This window comes from Platichthys flesus, chromosome 11, assembly GCF_949316205.1.
Source record: "Platichthys flesus chromosome 11, fPlaFle2.1, whole genome shotgun sequence".
NCBI classification, from domain to species: Eukaryota; Metazoa; Chordata; class Actinopteri; order Pleuronectiformes; family Pleuronectidae; genus Platichthys; species Platichthys flesus.
Genome location: NC_084955.1, coordinates 261,956 through 283,967, shown reverse-complemented (window position 1 = coordinate 283,967; position 22,012 = coordinate 261,956). Strand labels below are relative to the sequence as shown.

Genomic DNA, 22,012 nt, shown 5'->3' with positions numbered 1-22,012 from the left:
TAGCCAGCAGCTTTAGTTTAGATGCGATGTCGCCAGCTCTGGACCCTGGGATACAATTAACTATGGTTGCTGGTGTCGCTAAGCTGACGTGTCTCAAAACCGAGTCGCCAATTATCATAGTTTGTTGTTTATCAGCGGGTGGCTCGCTGAGTGTAGAGAATCTATTTGAAACGTGAGCTGGTGGCTCTTTAATCGTGGGCTTCTTAAGACTAGCACTATGCCCCCTGCGGATCGTCACCCAGCTGCCATGGGCTCCCGGACTGCTAGTTAATGCTAAGCTACGTGCTAAGCTAGGTGGCTTCGCGGCTAGCGGAAGCCGGCTAACTATAGCTAACGGAGTTTCTAAGCTGCGGAGCCGAGCTTCTAAGTTGCTAAGCCTCGCCTCCATCTCTACCAACACACCACATATTACAAGTACCACTACTGTTAAGGGAGGCAGAGGAGTAAGTAAACATTAGACACTCAGAGCAAGAGAGAGCAGTGGAGCAACAGGGAGAGAGATTAAGACATCGATGGTATAGCGCTACGAGGGTGAGCTCAAACAGAACACAGAATCACTAAGCAAGATAGAGTATTGGTTGTTATGTGTGGGTGTTTAACTACAGACAGGTGATTTTAGCCGTAGTGCTACAGGGAAACAGCTGTGTTTAGCAGATGAGCTAATACATAGAGCGACAACCACCAGCAGCAAGAAAACAGGAAATGACGTAGCACCTGCGTGCCTGTACGTGGTCTTCGGGACAAAAAGTTTGAACACCCCTAAGATAAGCGACCTGCAGCAGGGAACATTGCCGGGCCGTAAATGGATGTGACGCATATTTTAGTTGAGGAAATATTGAAACAAAACTTGAGAGAAGGTCAGACTGGAGGCGGTCACCGAAACTGAAGCTCGGTACAAACCAAATGCAGTTCTCCCCGATCAAGACGCTGCGGAGCTGATCTCTCTTTACTTTTACCCAATTACGGCTTTCAAGGACTTTATACACCACTGATAACCATAACATTATTCCATTAGGTGTCATCCAAGTGTCCGGAAGCCCCGCGTTCATATTTAACTCGAAACGACGTAATTTACATAACGTTTTAAGCCTAAATGTCCTCTGATCGTTTACGATGAGGTGCATTCAGGGACCGTCGGAAATGTTAACGTCCGCTGGCTGAGACACTTCTGGTAAAACTTGGTGTAAATGACCTCGTTTCGAGTCGAATACAAATGTCGGGGCTTCCGGACACTTGAATGACACCACATGTGCAGTATGGAGGCATGTGGGTTTTTTTCTGTTGTTTTATTATGTCTTGGTCACTTATCAGCTACACTCTTACCCCCTATTCTATAGTATATGCCAATTTAAGTGATCATGAGAAAGAAGGATAGAAGAAATTATCAAATAATATTGAAGCACTATGGGATGGAAGGGAGTATCAACATAAATGTTATATGCTGTTCACAATATCTGAATAAGGTGTTGAAGAAATCTGGGAAATCAACTCCAGGGAAAGATTAATAGATAGATAGTATTGTTGTTATTTTATAATCAGGTATGCCGATATGGATCGTTGTCGGCCAAGTGAAAAGAAAAATATATTTTCTATTGTGTAAACGAGAAAAGATCCTTGTTTGACAGAGTTTTTATAGGCCAACTGCTCTAAAGTCTAATATAGGAAAGATGATGGAGAAAAAGATTAATAAAAGATTATTTTACTATCTACAAATGAAAGGTAGTTAAAATGTTATGAGAGTGGATTTAGGAACGGAATTAACATAAAAGACATGAAAGATGTTTAGCGCATAAAATCAGGAAGGCACAAAAAAGTGGAGCATATATTTTATTTGTCTCCAAAATACCATTGAGAGAGAGAAACATTTAAAATCTATCACCAAAAAAATAGTTTAACATTAGGTTTAAGAGAAATCTTGCTCAGGGATTCGTGTGATACATGATACAGGGCGATATTCAGACGTCCAGAAACCAATAGATTTTAAGTCAACCATCCTTTCTGAACCACACTTCTTTCCAGACGGTGGCGGTAATGCACCAAAGAGTTGTTTGCCAACCGCCATTTAATATCAGTAGTAGTAGAAGAAGAAGAAGAAGAGGAAGAAGAACAACTTGAGAGAAGTTGCATTTGCGAAACAATGGATTAATTTAAACGTTTTACATCGTCTAGAGAGAGATAAAAAGAGAGGGTGAGTCCCTTGCATACCTTCTCTGATCAATCTCTCGTGATCTCTCGCTGCTTAGGGTCGTTGACAGGTCTGCAACAGGTAACTCGATATAATGGGCGCTAACTAGAGAACATGAACGAGCCTTTTCTGTTATCTCTGTTATAAGTGATTAAAATCATTGTTTGCCATAAATTCTTCATCGGATTTATATTGTTGGAACAGAAAAGCTGGCAAGGGTATGTGCGCTATCGCATTTCTTGAATAAACTGAGCTCTTTCGATACAGTTTTGTGCCGGAAAAAACAGTTCCTCTTCACTGCATTACCACGAACTGGCTTGCTTGACTGCAGTTGATAAATCGAAAAGGTACCCCACATTAACTTTAAAGTGGGGTAAGTAACAAGTTGACTACCTAAGGTTAAAGCAGTTTAGTTCGCTGTTTAAATACCAACAGTTTATATGCTTCAGTCAGTGGTGATGCTTTTTTCTTCAAGAACAAATGAGCACATCATTTTTTATATGTAATCTCTTTATTTCCCTATGTCTTGTGTGTTGTGATCCTAGAGTGACTGAAAATCGTTGTTTCTAATAGTCATTTACTAGACCGTGAGAGTAATGATGTTTACAGCAGAGGCCAAAACATTTTCTTTAAAGGAGCTCTACAGTGAGTAGTTATAAAGGGTTGCTATTTTATGGTGTTTTTGTCAGAATGAGGCCCTCCTCGCTCCTATCTCCTCCACATCCTGCACCCCTTCTGATGTCCAGCTCATCTTTAAGTGGCTGTGCAGAACTCGACCTGTCTGTCACACTCAGCCCCACCCCCAACACTGGCCACTCAGAGATGAAGCCCAGTCCCCCAGGGAATACCAGAGGAAAGAAGAAAGAACAGGTGACAATTTTATCATTTAGTCCTTATATCGCTCTGTTCAGACATGAACTGCAGGTATACTCTAGAGAATGGGCTATGGAGTTTACCTGCAGTTTGCTTTTCTCACATGCACAACACAGCGGGAGGTTCTCTTCACAGACACGTTTACAACAGTAACCATCCGTCACATTGTACACTCTGAATACGGTAAGCACTGTTTTAAGTTCGCTGCACCTGCTGCTTGGAATGCACTGCAAAAAACTCTAAAGTTAAAGGAGCTCATAAACCTTGAAACTTTGAAAACTCGTGTGAGAGAAATTGGAGCGGCTTCATACCGCACTTGTTCTTGTTTTGGTGGGAATCCGGAGCTTTAGTCCTGTTGCCTTATCTTAAGGGAACAGGGAACGTATCTTATTTGATCTGTGTTATATGATTTTTGTGTGTCTTGTGACTGTTGACATTTTTTGTATGCTGCTGTCTTGGCCAGGCTTCCCTGGGAAAGAGGTCATTGTATCTCAACGTGACCGACCTGGTTAAATAAAGGCAAATATAAAAAGTAAATTAAAAAAATTCAGGCGAGAGTTGGAGCAGTGGGTGCAAGCAGGCAGAGACAGCAAGTAACGTATTAACTCAACTGCGGACATTACTTGATCAAGTTTACAGCACCCAAACACCGTCTAAGACACCTGGAGTTTAATTTATAATACTGTGCGTGGCACTCGTACTAAAAGTGTATGTGCGCATTAAAGCCGGAAATCGCGTCCGAAAAAGAAAATCTTGATTTATAAAACCGTGGGCACACACAGCTGAACGCAATATTCACTTTATAAATCACAGTGCACCTGTAAACATTCGTAAGTGGATCTGCCTCCAAGTCTGCCCTCCACATGCCCACTTTCAACCATAAATGATCAATGTAAAGCACATCATGAATATTAAATTATGCTGCTGACCGATGGGGATCCAATGGGGCGGCTGTGGCTGAGGGGTAGAGTGGTCGTCCTCCAACCTGAAGGTTGGCAGTTCGATCCCCAGTCTGACCCATCTGCATGCCGAAGTGTCCTTGGGCAAGATGCTGAACCCTTAATGGCCCCCATAGAATAACAAAGTGCTGTGAATAGATGCACTGTATGACTGTGTGTGTGACTATGTGAATGTAAAACTGTGCTGTAAAGCGCTTTGAGTGGTCATCAAGACTAGAAAAGCGCTATATAAATACAAAACCATTTACCATTACCACTGTGAGTCCTGACAGTCACGGCATCAAGTGATGAGAAGAGGAAGTGAAACTTCATTGATGTGTTTGTTAGTGAGGCAGAGGTGAAGACCATTTTTATGGCACAGCAGTGATGTCACTAATAAAGAAATTACACTGATACTCTGCCGCTGCTGTGGATAACACAATGTGTGAGAGTGAAGACGATGGAAAAAGGAGCCGAAAATAAAAGAAGATCCAATTCAAAGGTGGAGGCACGTTCTCAGAATGTGACGGAACTTGTTGTAATGTCTGTTCGAATTTCAATCCTCCAAAACTGTAGGATTTTAAATTCAGAGACAGCTGTGATTTCTGCAATTTATAGAATTTAACCAAATTATTATTATATGCATATTTGTACTGGGATGGTTCGGTTCCGATCTTTGTACTCAATTGAGCACAAAGATCGATGATCAATAAAATCTATATTAGCTGATCAGACATCGCTGATCCCTCGCTTCCTCCTAATCCTTCCATTCGGGTGCATCCATCACGCAGAATCACAGACCAGTGTCATAGCAGTATTTATTCATTTAGAGCAACTGGACCAATTACCGTACATCAGATGATACTTACCTCCACTCTGGGATATTATTTCGAAAGTTTCTTCATTTCTTGTAAGTGATCCCATGTGCGCTCCTTGTGCCTGATGGCACAGTCACTGCAGCGATTTGATGATAGACGCACAATGTTAGAAGATATTGTTAAAATGACTTGGCTCTGTAACTGCGCTGTGTAATGGAATCTGAACATAATTTGCTGTAAGTTTTATATATTTTTTAAAGGTTTGTGTGGAACAGTTATGTCGCACGAGCACAACTAAAGCGGTTGGTTTTATTGTCAATGATGATGTGGATCAATAAGCTGGCTTCAGTTTACCACCTCACGTCTGCATCGCCACTGTCCCGTCTCCAAAATGTTTGTACGCATTGGTCAAAAGCGTGGAATTTTCCCGTCAAGTTTGCTTTTATGAATCCCAACGTTTCAGGCTAGTAATGTGTATGCAACGGTTATAAATTATACCCCTGGTCATAGTTAAGCACAAAGCTCCATGATCACAGCTCTACATAATCTAAATCAGCTGATCAATCAGTCATCATCATGGGATAGGGAATCTTCGTGGTAAACACTCCTACATGCCTGTAATTCTACAATAGGAACTTTCTTACTCAACTTTCTTTGTTCTCATATTGTTCACTTATACATAGCCATGTACTGACGCTTGTCTTACTCTCAACAAGGATTGCAGAGCTTACAGTTGGGGTTCTGAGTATATCTACAAGTGTTTGTGTGTGTATACATTTGTATATGGGAGAGCGTGGCCTAGGGGATAGAGCGGGTGTTCTGCAACAAGAAGGTTGCCGGTTTGAATCCCACTCTTTCCCATCTGCATGCCTAAGTGTCCTTGGCAAGATACTGAACCCCTAAAATGGCCCCTCATAAATGCTGAGTGTTCTAACAATGTAAGTCGCTTTGGACAAAAGCGTCTGCTAAATGACATGTAATGTAATGTAATATATATCAGAGACGGACTGCTTTTAGCAGAAACAAAATATCAACTTATTTGAACATGCACAAACTCATAGATGAGAGCACTCAAAGTGAAAATAGGGTTGGGTTGCAAAGCAAAGTTCAGCAAACCAACTCACCCTCTGTCCCTCCTATGCTGGTGAACAGGTGCTTATATAAACCCCGCCCCTATCCATATAACCTATTTCCTGTGAAATTAAAATGATCACAAGTAAACAATAAATTACAAACAATCCCATAAGACTCCCCAAATACAAACCTTTTACATTTTATATCAAACATAATAATTACACACATTCATAGTGATAGGAGACATTAGACAATTAAAGCTTAATATTTAAAGTCTTTCTTCCTGAGTCACAAGTCAGTAAAGGGCAAGAAATCCTTTTGTTTCAAATAGTACTTGGCGAAATAGAAAAAAATCGAATCCCGATATTTTTTTTAATATCAGTCGATATCTCTATATATATATATATATATATATAACGATATGAATCAAATAACCAGAAAACAAATTTTCTTCACATTTCTCCTTATGTGCAAACGTTTGTTCTCACGCACTAAACACATGTTAATTGCATTCACTACAGTGAAAATGTGTATATAAAGTACATACTCAGCATTTTTTTGCTTTAATATTTTTTTTTATTCTATTGAGTTTTTATACTTATTTAATCTCCTGTCTACCTCATTTTGACGTGCCTGTTTGCTGTAAAAACTAAATTTCCCAGGGTTGTGGATTAATAAAGTTTGATTTGGTCTAATCTTAATTTAAATCAGCGCTCAAATATCTGAAATTTCCCAGGGTTGTGGATTAATAAAGTTTGATTTGGTCTAATCTTAATTTAAATCAGCGCTCAAATATCTGAAATTTTGTGATGTCACTGAAAACTCTGTTATGTCGCCTCTCTTGCACAGGCCACAGTTCTCCATTTGTCACTATGTTTATAAGGCAATTTCCTTATGCCTGTCATCATAATGGCAGGCAGATCTAGCTCATGCAAATAATCAACTCCTTATATTGGTAAATGGGTTTGTATTTATATAGCGCTTTTCTAGTCTTGATGACCACTCAAAGCGCTTTACAGTTTCACATTCAACCAATCACACACACATTCATACAGTGCATCTATCCCAGCACTTTTTTATTCTATGGGGGCCATTCAGGGTTCAGCATCTTGCCCAAGGACACTTCGGCATGCAGATTGTTCAGACTGGGGATCGAACCGCCGACCTTCAGGTTGGAGGACGACCACTCTACCCCTCAGCCACAGCCGCCCGATATTGCGGATTCTGTGGAAAAGGCTGTAGTCCTGAAGAGCTTTAACATCTTCCATTTTAACTGGATTCCATGAAATAGCCTTGTCCATGTATGCTGATGCAACTTTCCGCTCATTTCCAAAATCGAACAGGAAAAGCTTGAGCTTTAACATATCCCCTCTCTGGATTTAATTGCTGGCAGCTTCTCATAAAAATACAGTCTGTCACTGTAGTTTCCAGTGTTCCTCTCCCCACCTTTCTCAAAAGCCTTGATGAGCACATGCTAATTTAGTGGATCTCAATCACAAATTGGGATCTCTCTTTTTGCCAAAGATGAGAGGCATTGTTGTTGTATCAAGAGTGTTATTTAATTTTGCTTTCTCATAATGCTCAATGCTGTATTTTTCATCATTTTGTGACCCAAAATTTGCATTAAAGATGTCTCTGCATTGAGAGTGTGGGTTTTCTGTTGCAGTGAGATTCTTTCAATATTGACATGGTGGATTAAGTCCCAGACAGAATGAACTGAGATATAACTTTCTCCTTGGGCCATGCTCCTGGATCCTAGTAGTCATGTTTAGGTTTTGTGAGACTTGTGGATTGATTCAACATTTGGATAGAGAGTTTGTGCTTTTGATTTGATATGAGTTCATTGCTTTTGAACGCTTTGACATGGATTTCTTTCAATTTGGGTTGCAACACCAGCATTTGTTTGACTCATTTTCCTTCGTTAATTTATTTCTGGTTGGATTTTTATTCTAAAACCTTTTGCATCAAAAAATTTTAAGACAGAGAAACATCCAGCAAATGTTATTCCAACAAAGCAGCAGATCGGCAGCAAACTCAGAGACAGAGTGATGATTCACATTTTACCATGATTTAGCGATCACTGATTAATGTGCAGAGTGATTCAATCCTTAATCATTCCAGCACTTAATAATAATAATAATAATACATTTTATTTCACAGCGCCTTTCATGTCACTCAAGGATGCTTTACAATTTAAAACAGGAGCAAACAAATAACAAAACAATTAAAATTAAAAGTGCAAGTAAAAACAGCATGGCAACTACAGTGTGAATGCAATCCTGAAAAAGTGGGTTTTGATAGAGGATTTGAACTGAGGGAAGGAGTCAATGTTTCGGATGTCAGGTGGGAGTGAGTTCCAGAGTTTGGGAGCAGAGCGGCTGAAAGCTCTGCTCCCCATGGTGGTAAGCGGGGCAGAGGGGACAGTTAGATGGATGGAAGAGGAGGATCTGAGGGAGCGGGTGGAGGTGGCAGTGTGAAGGAGGTCAGACAGGTAAGGAGGGGCAAGGTTGTGGATGGCTTTAAAAGTTTGAAGAAGAATTTTAAAGTTGATACGGAAGTGAATTGGAAGCCAGTGGAGTTGCTGTAGGATGGGGGTGATGTGGTGGAAAGAGGGGGTGAGGGAGATGATACGGGCAGCTGAGTTCTGGACCAGTTGGAGCTTATGGAGGGATTTCTGGGGGAGACCAAAGAGGAGAGAATTACAGTAGTCGATACGGGAGGTGACAAGGCTATGTACAAGAATAGAGGTGGTATGGGGGGTGAGGGAGGGACGGAGGCGATTTATGTTACGGAGATGGAAGTAGGCGGTGCGGGTGGTGATGTTGATATGAGATTTGAAGGAGAGTGAGCCGTCGACGATGACACCCAGACTCTTTACCTGGGGGGAGGGGAAACTATGGAGCTGTCAATTGAGAGGGAAAAACTGTCAACTTTGAGTAGAGTGGATTTAGTACCGACTAAGAGGATTTCGGTTTTATCACTGTTAAGTTTGAGGAAGATTGAGGTGAACCAGGTAGGAAGTGCAGAAAGGCAATCTGTCAAGGATGAGGGAGGAAGAATGGAGTTGGGCTTAGTGGAGAGGTAGAGCTGGGTCTCATCCGCGTAGCAATGAAAAGGAATATTGAATTTACGGAAAATAAGGCCAAGGGGAAGGAGGTAAGTAATGAAAAGGAGGGGACCCAGGCACTTGTCCCCAATGAACAAACTATTCAAGATGCAGCCGGCATTTCTTCCATATACAGCTTTATTTTCCTTTCTTCCATCCATAAGGTTGCCTTATTGTGATTTGCTTTAACTCTGTATCTGAAGGGTTTGACAGCCAGCGCTTACGTCTGTGATTTCCCCCCAATGTTTTCTTACTGCCTGATCATCTACAGTTGCAATCAGAAATATTCAACCCCCCAAAGATTTTAAGGATTTATCAATTAAAGTAGACAGAATCTTGTTCTTTGATCAAGATTCTGCTTTGGATGCCTTCTTTATGAGTTGAATGATAAAGAAAATCAACACGAAAAATGCATGATGTAGTATTTGTGTGTAGCAGTATATTTTGTAAAGATAGCCATGTCACAATTATTCAACCCCTATATAATATTGTTGTTTTTAAAGCTGTCTGACAGTTTTTTTTGTCCTAAAGTTGAGTTGAAACACTATTAAGCCTTTGGGAACTCTATAATTATCCTTCATTTGCTTCAGCTGTGATGCATATATAAACCACACCCATGAAGGTATTCAAGGTGAGTTGCAATCATGGGAAAGACAAAGGAGCTTACACAAAAGCTGAGAGAGGAGATTATTTCATCACACCTGAAAGGCCTTGGGTAGAAGAAGAATTCCCCAAAAAATTATATTCCAATAGACACAATTGAGAACATTATAAGGAAGTTTACAACTGATGGAGCAGCTTCAAACATGCCTGGCCGTGGAAGAAAGCCCAGCATTTCATCAAGGACCCTCAGCAACTTAGTCAGAACAACTCAGATAAATCTCTGTGTGACTGCAAGACACCTACAGGATGACCTGATGAAGGCTGGTACAAGTGCTGCAGTGGCAACTATAAGACGTGCACTGAATAATAAAGGACTTAATGGCCGGCTCCAAGACGCACTCAGCTCTTGACCACAAGCAACATCAAAAGTCGACTAGAATATGCCAGGAGGAATTTGGATAAGCCTACAGAGTTTTGGGTGACAGTTCTATGGACTGATGAAACCAAACTGGAATTGTTTGGACATTTGGACCAGCGGTATGTCTGGCGTGTAAAAGGACAGGCTTATGACCAGAAGAATACCATCCCCACAGTCCAGCATGGAGGTTGGTCAAAGATGATGTTGGGCTGTTTTTCTGCGGCAGGAACTAGCAATCTTTATTGTGTACATGGCATCATGGATTCACAGAAATACCAGGCCATTTTTAAAGAGGAATGTGATTCCTTCTGTTGACAAATTAAACCTTGGTGATCATTGGACTTTCCAGCAAGACTGATCCAAAGCAAAATCTCCAAGTCCACCAAAGCTTGGTTGAGAAAAAGATCCTAGAACATCCTGGAGTGGCATTCACAGTCACCAGATTCAAATTTGATTTGAAAATCTTTGGTGGGATTTAAAGAAGGCAGTTGCAGCATGGAAGCGATCAAACATCACTGATCTAGAGGCTTTTTCACATGAAAAATGGGCAAAGATTCCAATCGCGAGGTGTAAGAAGCTTGTCCGCACTTACCGAAAACATTTTTTAGAAGTTATAAAAGCTAGAGGATGCGCCACAAAGTACTGAAGCTGGGGGGTTGAATAATACTGCACATGCACATGTGTTGAATTAAGGATTCAACCAAAAAATACATCTAAACTAATAACACAACATTTGGAAGAATCAGTTTTTAGGGGTTGCACTATTCTCCAAAGAAATAATTGGCAAAAGCGGAACCAAATAAGAAAGCTAATAACCCTATTAAACAAATTAACTATTGAGTCCTAATTCCAAGAACGCACTCCTAATAGCATCACTATGAGGGAGGCCAATGTGAGCGCAGCTTATTGGCACCACCATTCAAAGTTGCGCAATAAAGCAGAGGCATGTTAACATTTGCAACAGTTAGGAAGTTTTAGGGTGTGTTATAAAAGCTGTGATAACAATCTCATGGACAGATGATCTGTTCACATCCTATATAACTGTCTGCTTTTCTCAGCTCTTGTGGAGCAGCTCCAGGTGCTTGAGAAGGTGAGATAAGAGAACAAATCCATATAAACCTGTAACGCTCTGCACATACCAATATTGACAATGTGCAATATAAAACCATCTTGGATCAAATTAATTTGACATTACACAAAGGCATCTCCATTCCCACATCGTGGAATTCCTTAAATGACATTTTCAAATAACTCCTGATGATATTAATTTGTCCGTTGTAAAAAGCCTTCCTTTTCAGACTGATTTTTTCCGAGGTATCTCAATTGTCACTTAGTAGCATTTATAGCGATAATTCAAGGAAATGTTTACAAGATAAAAGTCCCAGTTGCTGCTTTAGGTGGCTGTTGAACAAGTAACGGTGATTCATCTAGCAGTCATTTCCATATGTAACAGATAAAACTAGGAAATATCAATGCAGAAAATGACCAAAAGGTCTAAGAGCAGTTTCCTCCACCAAAGGCTCCAGGAAATCTTAAGAGTCAGCAAGTTCACACATTAAGTGGAAAAGAAGATGGCAAGAAATACAAATCTGAGAAAAAATAGGTATTCTAGTGTTTGCTAAAAAAAATTGTTTAAACACTTGACCTAGTGAGGGGGGGCTCATTCCAGTGATTTACCAGGTCATCAAAATGGCAATATTCAACAAATCAAGTGTGGACCTTTGGGGACAGTTTGTTGCCATCCAAGTTCATCAACACTTTCTGGAAGAACTCAAATGTGAATTTGAGATCCTTGGGATATCTCAGGTTGAGTGTCTAAATCAGCCCAAACAGTATCGCACTATGTTAGGAAATGCATCTTAGGTCGCATAGCCTCAATGCCCTCAATAACCACTTCAACGTCCTCCGGCTTGTCCTCTTCATCACCTGCTTTGCGAATCACGTAAAGCTCCATGGTGGTCTGCGCCAGTCTCTCTCTTAGGTTCCTCACCGTTGACATCCCAATATTGAAAAATTAATTTACAATTTTGAAATAAAGAAAGCATTGCAAGTTACAGAAAGCTTACAGTAAAATGACATTACTAACCAAGTACTCCTTGATGACAGTGTTGCTGTCCTCATTGAGGTAGACACACAAACTAAGCAAACAGTCCCTCTTGAGTTAATGTCCGCACTCTACAAAAGAAGGCATATTGAATATCATGAGGGACCACTTTACATTGTTCATAACCCTCTTCTCAGCCATGTGGTTACATTATTGACAAGCAATGCAAAAGGTGTCATTCTCTGTTTGACCTGTTAGATATGATCAAATTGTTTTTTAATATAATAAAATGTCTAGGTTTTCAAAATTTTTTAAAACATTACTTAAATAACGCAACAGTGTAATGCACTTGCTTTAGATGTTGGAGCCATGAGAAATCGGATCTTCCTTCCAGCAGCTCCTCCTCTACTGTTGAAGATCTTCAATTACTTAGCTGTGTATTTGTCAAGTTGTGTCAGGACCTAGTTTTTAATCACATAAATTCAGCATTTATCTGTGGGAGAAACAGTGAAAGAAAAGAGATACACATCTAAACAATGTGCGTTTTTTTTTCTGAGCTGAAAAACGGACAAACAGTGACGCAATGGCACTTGGTCAACATCTTTTTAACTCCCTTGGGGAAATGAATTGCAACCAGGCTAAGTAGAGCCCTCACTCCTTGAATGGGGAGTTGTCTTTATCTTACATTCTGGTGCCTGTATTTGCTGTCTGTATTTACGGATTGAGCCAAACTGTTACCAACATGGTGTCATAAAATGAAGGACAACAGTATCACTCACTGAGTCCAGTACACATACGCTATCCACACTGTAAGATTTCAATTTTCTTACTTGCCGAAGCATTCTTTGTTGCCATGGAACCATATTCCATGGAGAGCCAACAGTCAGGTATTCATTTCAACCAAATACCATAGCACCTGAATTCATTCATTATCTTATCTTAAGCACAGAGGAGGAATCGGTGAAATCACCTGCCTTACATTCTGTTTTGAATGAAAATCTGCAGACTTGGCCCTGCTTATGAACCAGCTTGTGTCAGGCATGTTGTCGATGTATGGAGCTTTTTTTAAAACAAACATATCGGGTTTTTACCTGTACCATTAATGTGGTGATTTACAGGCCAACACTTGGCCTGCCTGGGCTAGCACCATTGTCGTTGAGCTAATCCCTACCTGTACAATCCATCAATACCAAAGTTGTGCAGCTGCTCAAAATCTGACAATTTGATTAACTGATAGCATGTCATAATGCTGATATGCCACCGCTTTTAGAGATCAAATATGTGCCATTGTAAAAGTGAGTAGAGTGTCCCTTTTATAATAAATGTTCTCCAGAAATGCTATCCACATGAAAACGTTGGGAAAACAAACCTTTATAATGGATTTATTGTACAAACAATTAAAAAAATAGGGGAGAAATAATATCAGTACACAAATATGGTAAGCAGTTATACATCAGCAAAGCAGTGTGCAAAATATCAATACTCACTTCACTCACAGTAAACAAAGCAGGCCATCTGTTTACAAGTTAAGAGATCAAATTTGCATCCTGGACAACCTCCTGTCTGTAGGAGAATGTCTTTTTTTACATTACATTTCATTTAGCTGACGCTTTTATCCAAAGCGACTTACAATAAGTGCATTCCCGAGGGTAGCCAGTGAAGGGAGTGTTGGAGCGGAGTAGTGTGAGTGAATTTAGGTAGGTTAAAAACCAGTCGAGATGCTGCATTCTGAATGAGCTGCAAAGGTCGGATGGCACTATCAGGTAGACCTGCCAGGAGGGAGTAACAATAGTCTAGGCGTGAGATGACCAGGGTCTGGACCAGAACCTGCACCACCTTCTGAGTGAGAAGGGGGCTTATTCTCCTGATGTTGTACAGCAGGGCTCTTCAATTAGTTTGGAGCTGGGGCCGGTTCTTGAAACTGAGGCAAAATCAGGGGCCGGAGGATATGAGTGATCACGGTAACAAGAAATTACAACAACATACCGAAGGATTCAATATATTTTATTTTGTAAAAGCTTTACAACATATGCCCAAGAGGACGCATAGGCCCAAGGATTCAAAAATCAAACCAGGTGAGCAATAACCAAGCCATATTAACAGACAATTGGAGAAATGCAATTAACTAACAAAAACATGCACTTCATTGTACATAGCTGTACCAACACAACTTTACTGGTCATTATCCTCAATACTTAAGATTAAACTGATTTGAGTGACAGGCAGAATCAAATGTATCTCCACCAAACAACGTGCATTGCATGGAACTGAATAGAATTGCAACAACTTAAAAGTGCATGGTAGTCTATCAAGGAAATGTGTTTCAAAATTAATCACTCAGTTCAGGTGAACTGTATCAGTTGTTTAGAATTTACTAAGAACAACTTCCAAGTGCACCAACAAATACAAAATAAAACTGCATAGTAGGCCTCTGAATTGAATTACAACATGACAATGCATGACAATTAATGAGGTGAATAACATCATAATTAAATCATACTGTTACAAAAATGAACCTTAATTGCTTGCTTGACTAACATGCCTATTAACTTGCATGTAATTTGCCTACATTTGCCATAAAAAAAAATTCAACCGATGTCACTAGAAGGGCTCCGTATGTGGCAGATAAATACGACAAAATATAATGATATACGACTAGCATAACAACTGGGGTATTTTCTAAATATAATAATAATAAATGTTAAACTGAGGTGTATTCTTATGCAACAATGAACAACACAACAGTGAGTAACAATGATTTAATCACAAATAAAAAACAACTATAAAGTGCATGAGTGGGTTTAGTTGTGTTTAGTTTGCAAAGTGCAAACTAAACACAACGCTGAATCAGTGGAAGCCCTGAGCCTGTTTCTCTGCAACAAGGCGGTCCCATCTAGGACTAGTAGTGACAATAACACCCTAACGCCGGGTTCACACCGGAAGCGACGCCGAAGCGAGGCGGTAGCGCTAATCCCTAAAGCGCCGGCGCTTGGCGGTTCACACCGGGCGCGGTAGCGACGCCGAAGTGCCGCTGTTATCAGCCTGCAGTAATAACGGCATTTAATACTTTTTTTCAAGCATATACTTACTTGTTGCTCCAAAATTAACTGCATCCGCGTCCCAACATGTGTCCTTTTTAGTGTTGTCTTTATACAACATGTTCCGAGGATCACACAACTCACTGTACTTCTCCACTTCAATTATTAATTTAATGTCATCCATGTTGAAGAACTTCTCCGCTGTTTGCTCCGTTAAATGTCGGTTGTCGAGGGTAAATGACGTATTCTCCACTCAAGCCTATGTTGAGAATACGTAGCCCCCCCCCTCTCTCTCTTTTTATCTGTATCACTGCTTGTGTGGCTGTAGTGGATGGGCAGAGGGGGGCATTTAATAATGTGTTCGGTAAAAGTGGTAAAATTAAAACTCCTGGACAACAGAAGGTGAATACAAAGTATGGGATGCATATTTTATTATTTACATCATATAAAATATGTCGTCAATATCGTTTAAAAGCACTTTTTCATGACATGTGGGGGGCGGCACGAGCACTTAAAAAAAAAAAAAAAAAACATCTGGCCCGCGAAGCAGTTTTCTATTATCTATCATATCACCGTGTGGGGAATTGGCAAATTGGCGCCCCCTGCTTGATGCTGCCTGAGAAGGGGGACTCCCAGATGGAACGGACAAAGGGGGTACCCACTGTATAGAGCAGTGGTTCTCAAACTATGTGGCGCGCCCAACACGGCATAAACTAATATTATAGCCGAACCAATGTTTTAACGTCTGCATCTCTTTAATGGCAGAGCAGTAAACAAATCGCTCTTTCGCCGTAGCCGGCCACCCGAGGATCTGAAGCTGCGGGCGGCTCTTCAGCTCCTCTGCAGCGGACCCCTGAACAGTGTTGTGCCTGTGGCGCATATTTTTCGCGGACGGACAGCACACACACAGGCTCCAGGGCTCCGCCCCCGCCCTGCTCACTCTCTCAGAGACACACAGAGGAGATCAGAGCTCGTTCACGTCAAGCAGCCAGTGACAGTCAGGGACAAACAAGAGACAGTGTTCAAAAACCAAGTTGAAAGAAAGTACGATGACGCCTGGTTCACAGTCAATGTGGTAGGACATGAGGAGAGACCAGTGTGTTATTTATGTCTGAAAACTCTATGAAACCCAACAAATTAAGAAGACTCTTAGAAACAAAATATAATAATTAAGAACTTCAAATTAAAAACCATGGCCCGGGGAGCAATTCCATGTAGAATCGCCACTGCCAGTCTACTCAGTAATTTCGTTTTGGTTGCCGTCACAGCAGAAAACTCCGCTTCGCACAGATATGATGTCGGAAATGGCAACAGAGCTTTTAGTGCTCTTGTGGCGATCTCAGGGTATTCTGCCGTGACTTTAATCCAGAACACCGGTAGAGTTGTTTTCTCGAACATACTTTTAAGGCCGCCATCATTTGCGATCTCCGGCAGCTGATCTTCTCCTTGCACAGACATGCTGGATTCACCTGGTTTGTTAACAAATGGGTCCGACAAATACCGTCTGGGTTTGTGTTCAGCGAAAACGTGACCGAGACAAACGACCTGACATGCGTAAAGCATGAGTCATAACGGAGAGGAGCCGGTCATTTTTCAAAATAAAACACCGTTCCAAAGTTGTTTATTCTTTATGGGCGGCCTGGTACCATATGACCCACGGCCCGGTTTAAAATAAAGCAAAACGACAAAGTCATCTGAGTAAGTGCTACTAAATTGTTAGTTTAAAAAATATATATATATATATATATATATATAAAAAAAAAAAATTATATATTTTTTTTTTTATTCAAGCACTTTTTAAGCACACTCCAGGGGCCAGTCCAAAGCAGCTTGGGGGCCGGATTTGGCCCGCGGGCCGCCCATTGAAGGGCCCTGTTGTATAGCATGAATCTTCAGGAACGTGTTGTTACAGTAATGTTGGCAGTAAGGGAGAGTGTCACACCCAGGTTCCTAGCAGTCTGAGTGGGGGTTAACACAGAGTTGTCAAAGTTAATAGTCAGGTCTTGGGTGGGAGAGTCTTTCATTGGGAGGAAAAGTCTTGTAAAAGTCAATTTTCCGGTGGTGTGTCAGTCAGACAGGTAGAGACTCGTGCTGCCAACGGTTTCAGATCGGGGAAAAGAAAGGATTACTTTGGTGTCATCAGCATAGCTATGGTAGAAAAATCCATGTGAGTGAATGAGAGTTGGTCTACAGAGAGAAGAGGAGGGGACCCATGATGGAACTTTGAGGGACTCCAGTACTGAGAGGGACAAGGATCAGAAACAGATCCTCTCCAAGTTACCCAATAAGTGCGGCCATTGAAGTAGGAAGAGAGCAGGGAGAGAGCAGAACCTGAGACACCCAGGTACTGAAGGAAGGAAATAAGGATCTGGTGGTTCACTGTCAAATGCAGCAGAGAGATCTAGAAGGATAAATACAGAGGAGGGATGGCTGCTCTAGCAGTGTGAAGTTTCTCAGAGACAGCAAGGAGGGCAGTCTCAGTTGAGTGGCCTGCCTTGAAACCAGACTGGTGAGGGTCAAGAAGGTTGTTATAGTGGAGATAGGAGGAGAGTATATTAAAGATAGCTCGCTTGAGAGTTTTAAAAAGAAAGGGAAGAAGAGAGACAGGGCTGTAGTTATTTACTTCAGAGGGGTCGAGGGTGGGTTTCTTCAGGAGAGGATTTAATCTTGCCTCCTTCAGAGAGTTAGGGAAACAGCCAGTTGATAGGGAAGAGTTGATAAGATGGGTAAGAAAAGGAAGACGGTCAGGAGTGATAGACTGGAGAATGTGAGATGGGATGGGGGCAGGTCAGGGGCATTTCTAGGATTGAAAGAAAGGGGGGGCATCCTTAGCCCTTAAGGATGCTGAATGTTTGCACGCGTAGCGGGCGCCAATTGTTTTTGGGGTCATTTGGGGCTGCGGATATCCATTGTTTCAGACAGTTCATAGATTGGTTCAATCAGAAAGAGTGTGGTTTTTCTCTGTATCTTTGCTTGCATTCATATGAAATTTTCCACAAAAATACATTCAAATTATTTCAAAAATAGAAACCAATGCACAGGAGATTTTAGAAACTGTAATCATGTTTCTATGGCCATAGTCATACCATTGAGAAAACATGAATGTTCAGTGCATTCCATTCCCGTTCCGAGGAAGTGAGGTCATCGGGACATTGACAGGGAAGGGGGTGGTTTGGAAGCACAGGTTAATGACTATATTTAGTGGGAGGAAGCGTCAAAGAATGCCTTCTGTTTTTAAGTGGGTCAAATCAGCTGCAAGACTGAAAAAAACATGGCTGCAAGACTATTAAGCCTTTTCGGCCTCATTGTTTTCTGCAGCCATGAGTGCATGCGATGCAGTGCACTAAAGGATCTTTCACAAGAGCAGCTGCTCACAGGCACTGTTAAGGCAACTTGAATGATAGATAGATAGATGGATACTTTATTAATCCCGAGGGAAATTCAGAATTGCTTTCAGAGAGGGAAACATGTCTGAATCTAGGAGATTGTGCACAGCTAACATATCTTGGGGTGGACATCCAGCCTCTGTTTTGCGGGCAAGGACGTTTCTGGCCACCAGAACCTCCTCTGTATTCAGATCAATGCTGTAGTGCTTGGCAAGCTCATCCAAGTGTGATTCATTCAAGAAGTTCTCAGATTTAGGGCTGCATGCCTGGATGCCTTTTTAGTAGGCCTGCATCTACACTAGAAAATTGTAGTTCAAGCTCACTAACCATCCTGTCCACACAGGGGAAAAGCAACTCTGCTTTCAAGGTTTGTGAGCTGATCAACTCTGTTCCTGAACCCAAAGTTGTCTCCAACACACAATCCTCCATTTTTCTCTGTTTATGCCTTTTCTTAGCATCTGGTTCTGGGATACTGTGGGTGTAGCACAGGGCCTTGGTTCTCTCCTACAGCTCTGTGGCAAATACATCTGTGTGTTTGCCCCTCAGTGTGTCACATACTGCTTGTTTGCTGATAAAAGCTTCTGCCGGGTCTAAAGTCTCTTTCTGAATGAAGTGTCTGGAACATCAGTAGTGAATAGACTGTTGAGAACTTGTAGAGCTTTGCTTTGAGACCAACAGCTATGGGGGATCCAATGGCAGAGACACACTCAAAAATGGCAGGTAATGTCTCAAGAATTGCATTGATTGATCGCAGCTGGCATGCCCAGCGAGTGTTTGAAAGTTGTACAAGCTCAACTGCTGTTAAGCCAAGCTTGGACTGAGCCTCTTGGAACTTGTGATGATTGACTAGTGAGGTGCTGAAAAAAAGAATACACACACTCCAACAAGTTGAAAAGTTCCACAGCCTCTGAAACAGCCCTGCAAGTATGGCACAACACTAGGTTTAGCTCATGAGCATAACAATGCACATATATAGCCTAAGGATGGAGCCTTCTAAAATGTACTTGCACAACTCCAGTGGACCCACTCATAACAGCTGCACCATCATATGTCTGTGCTACACACTTAAGCTCTGCAAGACCATTGTTCTGGATCTGCTGCTGCAGCTCGTTTGCAATGGACTGGGCATTGAATGACATTATCTCTGTAAGTGCTAGAAAACATTCCTTCACTGCCCCCTCTGACACGTACCTAACACAAACAGCCAGCTGCTCTGACCGTGTATCCCTTGCCTCATCTGCCATAATGGCATACATTTTGGACATTTTGTCATCTCAGATACAATGACACTGGTAACTTCTTGAGCACAACATAAAATCATCTCATTCTGAGATGTTGGCAAGTTATAGGTAGCTTTTGAGGGAGGGTTATATTTTTGAAGGAAAGAATCAAACTCCTTCAAAAATTCCATGCAAGCAAGAAAGTTGCCTCTGTTTGTGCTGTCTTGGCCTTCATCACTGCCACGAAAAGGGAGTCCCTGTCGCCTTAACATGGAGGTGACTGCAACAATTCGCCTAAGATACTCTCTAGTACAGTGATTCTCAAATGGGGGTACGCGTACCCCTGGGGGTACTTGAAGGTACTCCAGGGGGTACTTGAGATTTTTTTTAAATATATTTAAAATTAGCATCCATTAAAAAATCCTTGAAAAATTGTTATTTAACAAATATTCAATAAAATATAAGTGTAAGTTCATGAACTCAATTTTATATTCAGTAGGCTTTTCAATTTAATTATCCTAAAAAAACAGAGTCTCCCCCATACCGATGGTTTGACCCAACCTGGCACACGCCACCTGTCATCACCTGCTTTGAAAACTTCAACAATGGAGTCGAGTTGAAGTGAAGCAGCAATGCTGCTGAAACACGGAGGGACAAGTACCAAAGATGGCGAAACCAGAGCAGAGAGCCTTCCCTAAACAACACCGTGAGAGCTAGTGCCTCTTCGGAGGGGCGCTAAAATGGAAAAGTTTTCCGTTGTGAAGTTAATGATTCATAACAATAAGTCTGCGTCTCTACCGGTACCCTTTCAAAATAAAAGCATGTAATACAAAAGCGGAAATGAAATTGTATGACCCCTAAAGCGAGCAAATATGTCACAATAAAATAACAGAAAGACACTTCACCAATATTAACATTAACATGGATTGGGTTATTTACACTTTATGTTTTTTCTGTGGGGAGAGATTAGCCAACAGTGGCATTAAGCCACCACATCTCCAGCGGTATCTCCAGACAAAACATGAAAGTCATGTTGGTAAGCCACCTGAGTTTCTTAAGAGGAAACTTTCTGAATTCAGGTCATCTGAATGACCTGATGCGAAAAGCCTCCCCGAAGCAAACGGAAACAAGCTACCTGTCAGTATTCTTTTCTATCCTTAAAGGAGATATTTTAAGATGATGAATATTAAAAAAATATGTTTTGAGCTAATCTTTTATTTAAAACTTAGTTAATGATTTATTTCTTGGGAGAAAGTGTTTAGCTATAATTAAGTTCATGAGTTCAGTTTGAGAACATATCTTTATTATGATCCCAAAAGAGGTCACTTTAAGTTGATAATTATTTTGAGGTGCACAAATCTTTATTTATATTGAGATAATAATAAAAGTCTTTAGTTATTATATATCTTTTTATTTCGTAATAGTTCAAGAGAGACCACTACAACGCGAGTTACCGTGTATTTCCATTTCCAAAATAAACATGAAGAGGTCACGAAGTGTAGAGTGGGACCGTTTTGAGTTAAAAAATGACTTGGTTCACTGCCAATACTGCGAAGCTATCCCCGAGACTGGGGGAGACGAGGAGCCTGTGTGGCCTGACACGGACGAGGGAGCGCAAACACCGGAGCCGCGGCAAGGCTAGCCAAGTTAGCACAGAGCTACCTGTGTATCACGGCGACGTCAGTCCCCTCAGAGTGAGTTTTTCCGGCGGCTGGACTGACGGTCACCAGGCTGCGTTCGCGTCTGACCCCTGCGCATGTTAACATGCTCATCTTTCTCAACACAAACCAGTAGGCTGGTGCTGAGGTATGTGATTTACTGGTTATTTTTATGAAGTTTTCTCGACTCAGTGCCTTGTTTGATAGTTTTGAGTTACATCTGGCAAAACCTGTCAGACCTAAGTATTATATAGATGTGGTTAAGTTGTTGTTTAACATGATGTTTTTTATATTATTGTTATTATATCATTTTGAAAACACAAGGGTCAGTTGTGTTTTTTAGTACCGGCTTCTAGCTGTCGGCTCCGCTGCTTAAGATTACGGCAGCGCATATTTTGTTCATCTTGTAATAAAGATCTCAATGAGGAAACACGCTTTGTTTTTTCACTTCATTTTAATATAGCCTATATTAAAATAAATAGTGAACTTGAAAATATGATTGATTAATCGAAAATTCGTCATTAATTCTCCCGACGATCGATGAAGACTGTTTAATCGAACGCCCATCCCTAGTCTTGATGCAGCTGCTTGGTCTGTCTCTTCCTGTATATGACTTGAACAGCTTCCCTTTTCTGCCTCAGCCTCTCCTTC

The 22,012-nt window shown here is 41.2% G+C and overlaps 1 protein-coding gene across 3 annotated transcripts in view; it reads left to right on the top strand.

Moving 5' to 3' along the window:
- Window positions 1–435: 435 nt before the first annotated feature.
- The window catches only part of ppp1r35 (protein phosphatase 1, regulatory subunit 35), a 64,043-nt gene continuing 42,466 nt past the window's right edge, over window positions 436–22,012 (top strand). The window contains exons 1-2 of one of the 3 annotated variants that reach the window (XM_062398419.1): window positions 436–531; window positions 2,875–3,055. In XM_062398419.1, the coding sequence (XP_062254403.1) occupies window positions 2,876–3,055 (180 nt within the window). In that variant the 5' untranslated portion in view covers window positions 436–531; window position 2,875. Of the gene's footprint in view, window positions 532–2,027; window positions 2,267–2,874; window positions 3,056–22,012 lie in introns of those variants that run through there. The other 2 variants (XM_062398417.1, XM_062398418.1) reach the window with 2 other exon arrangements.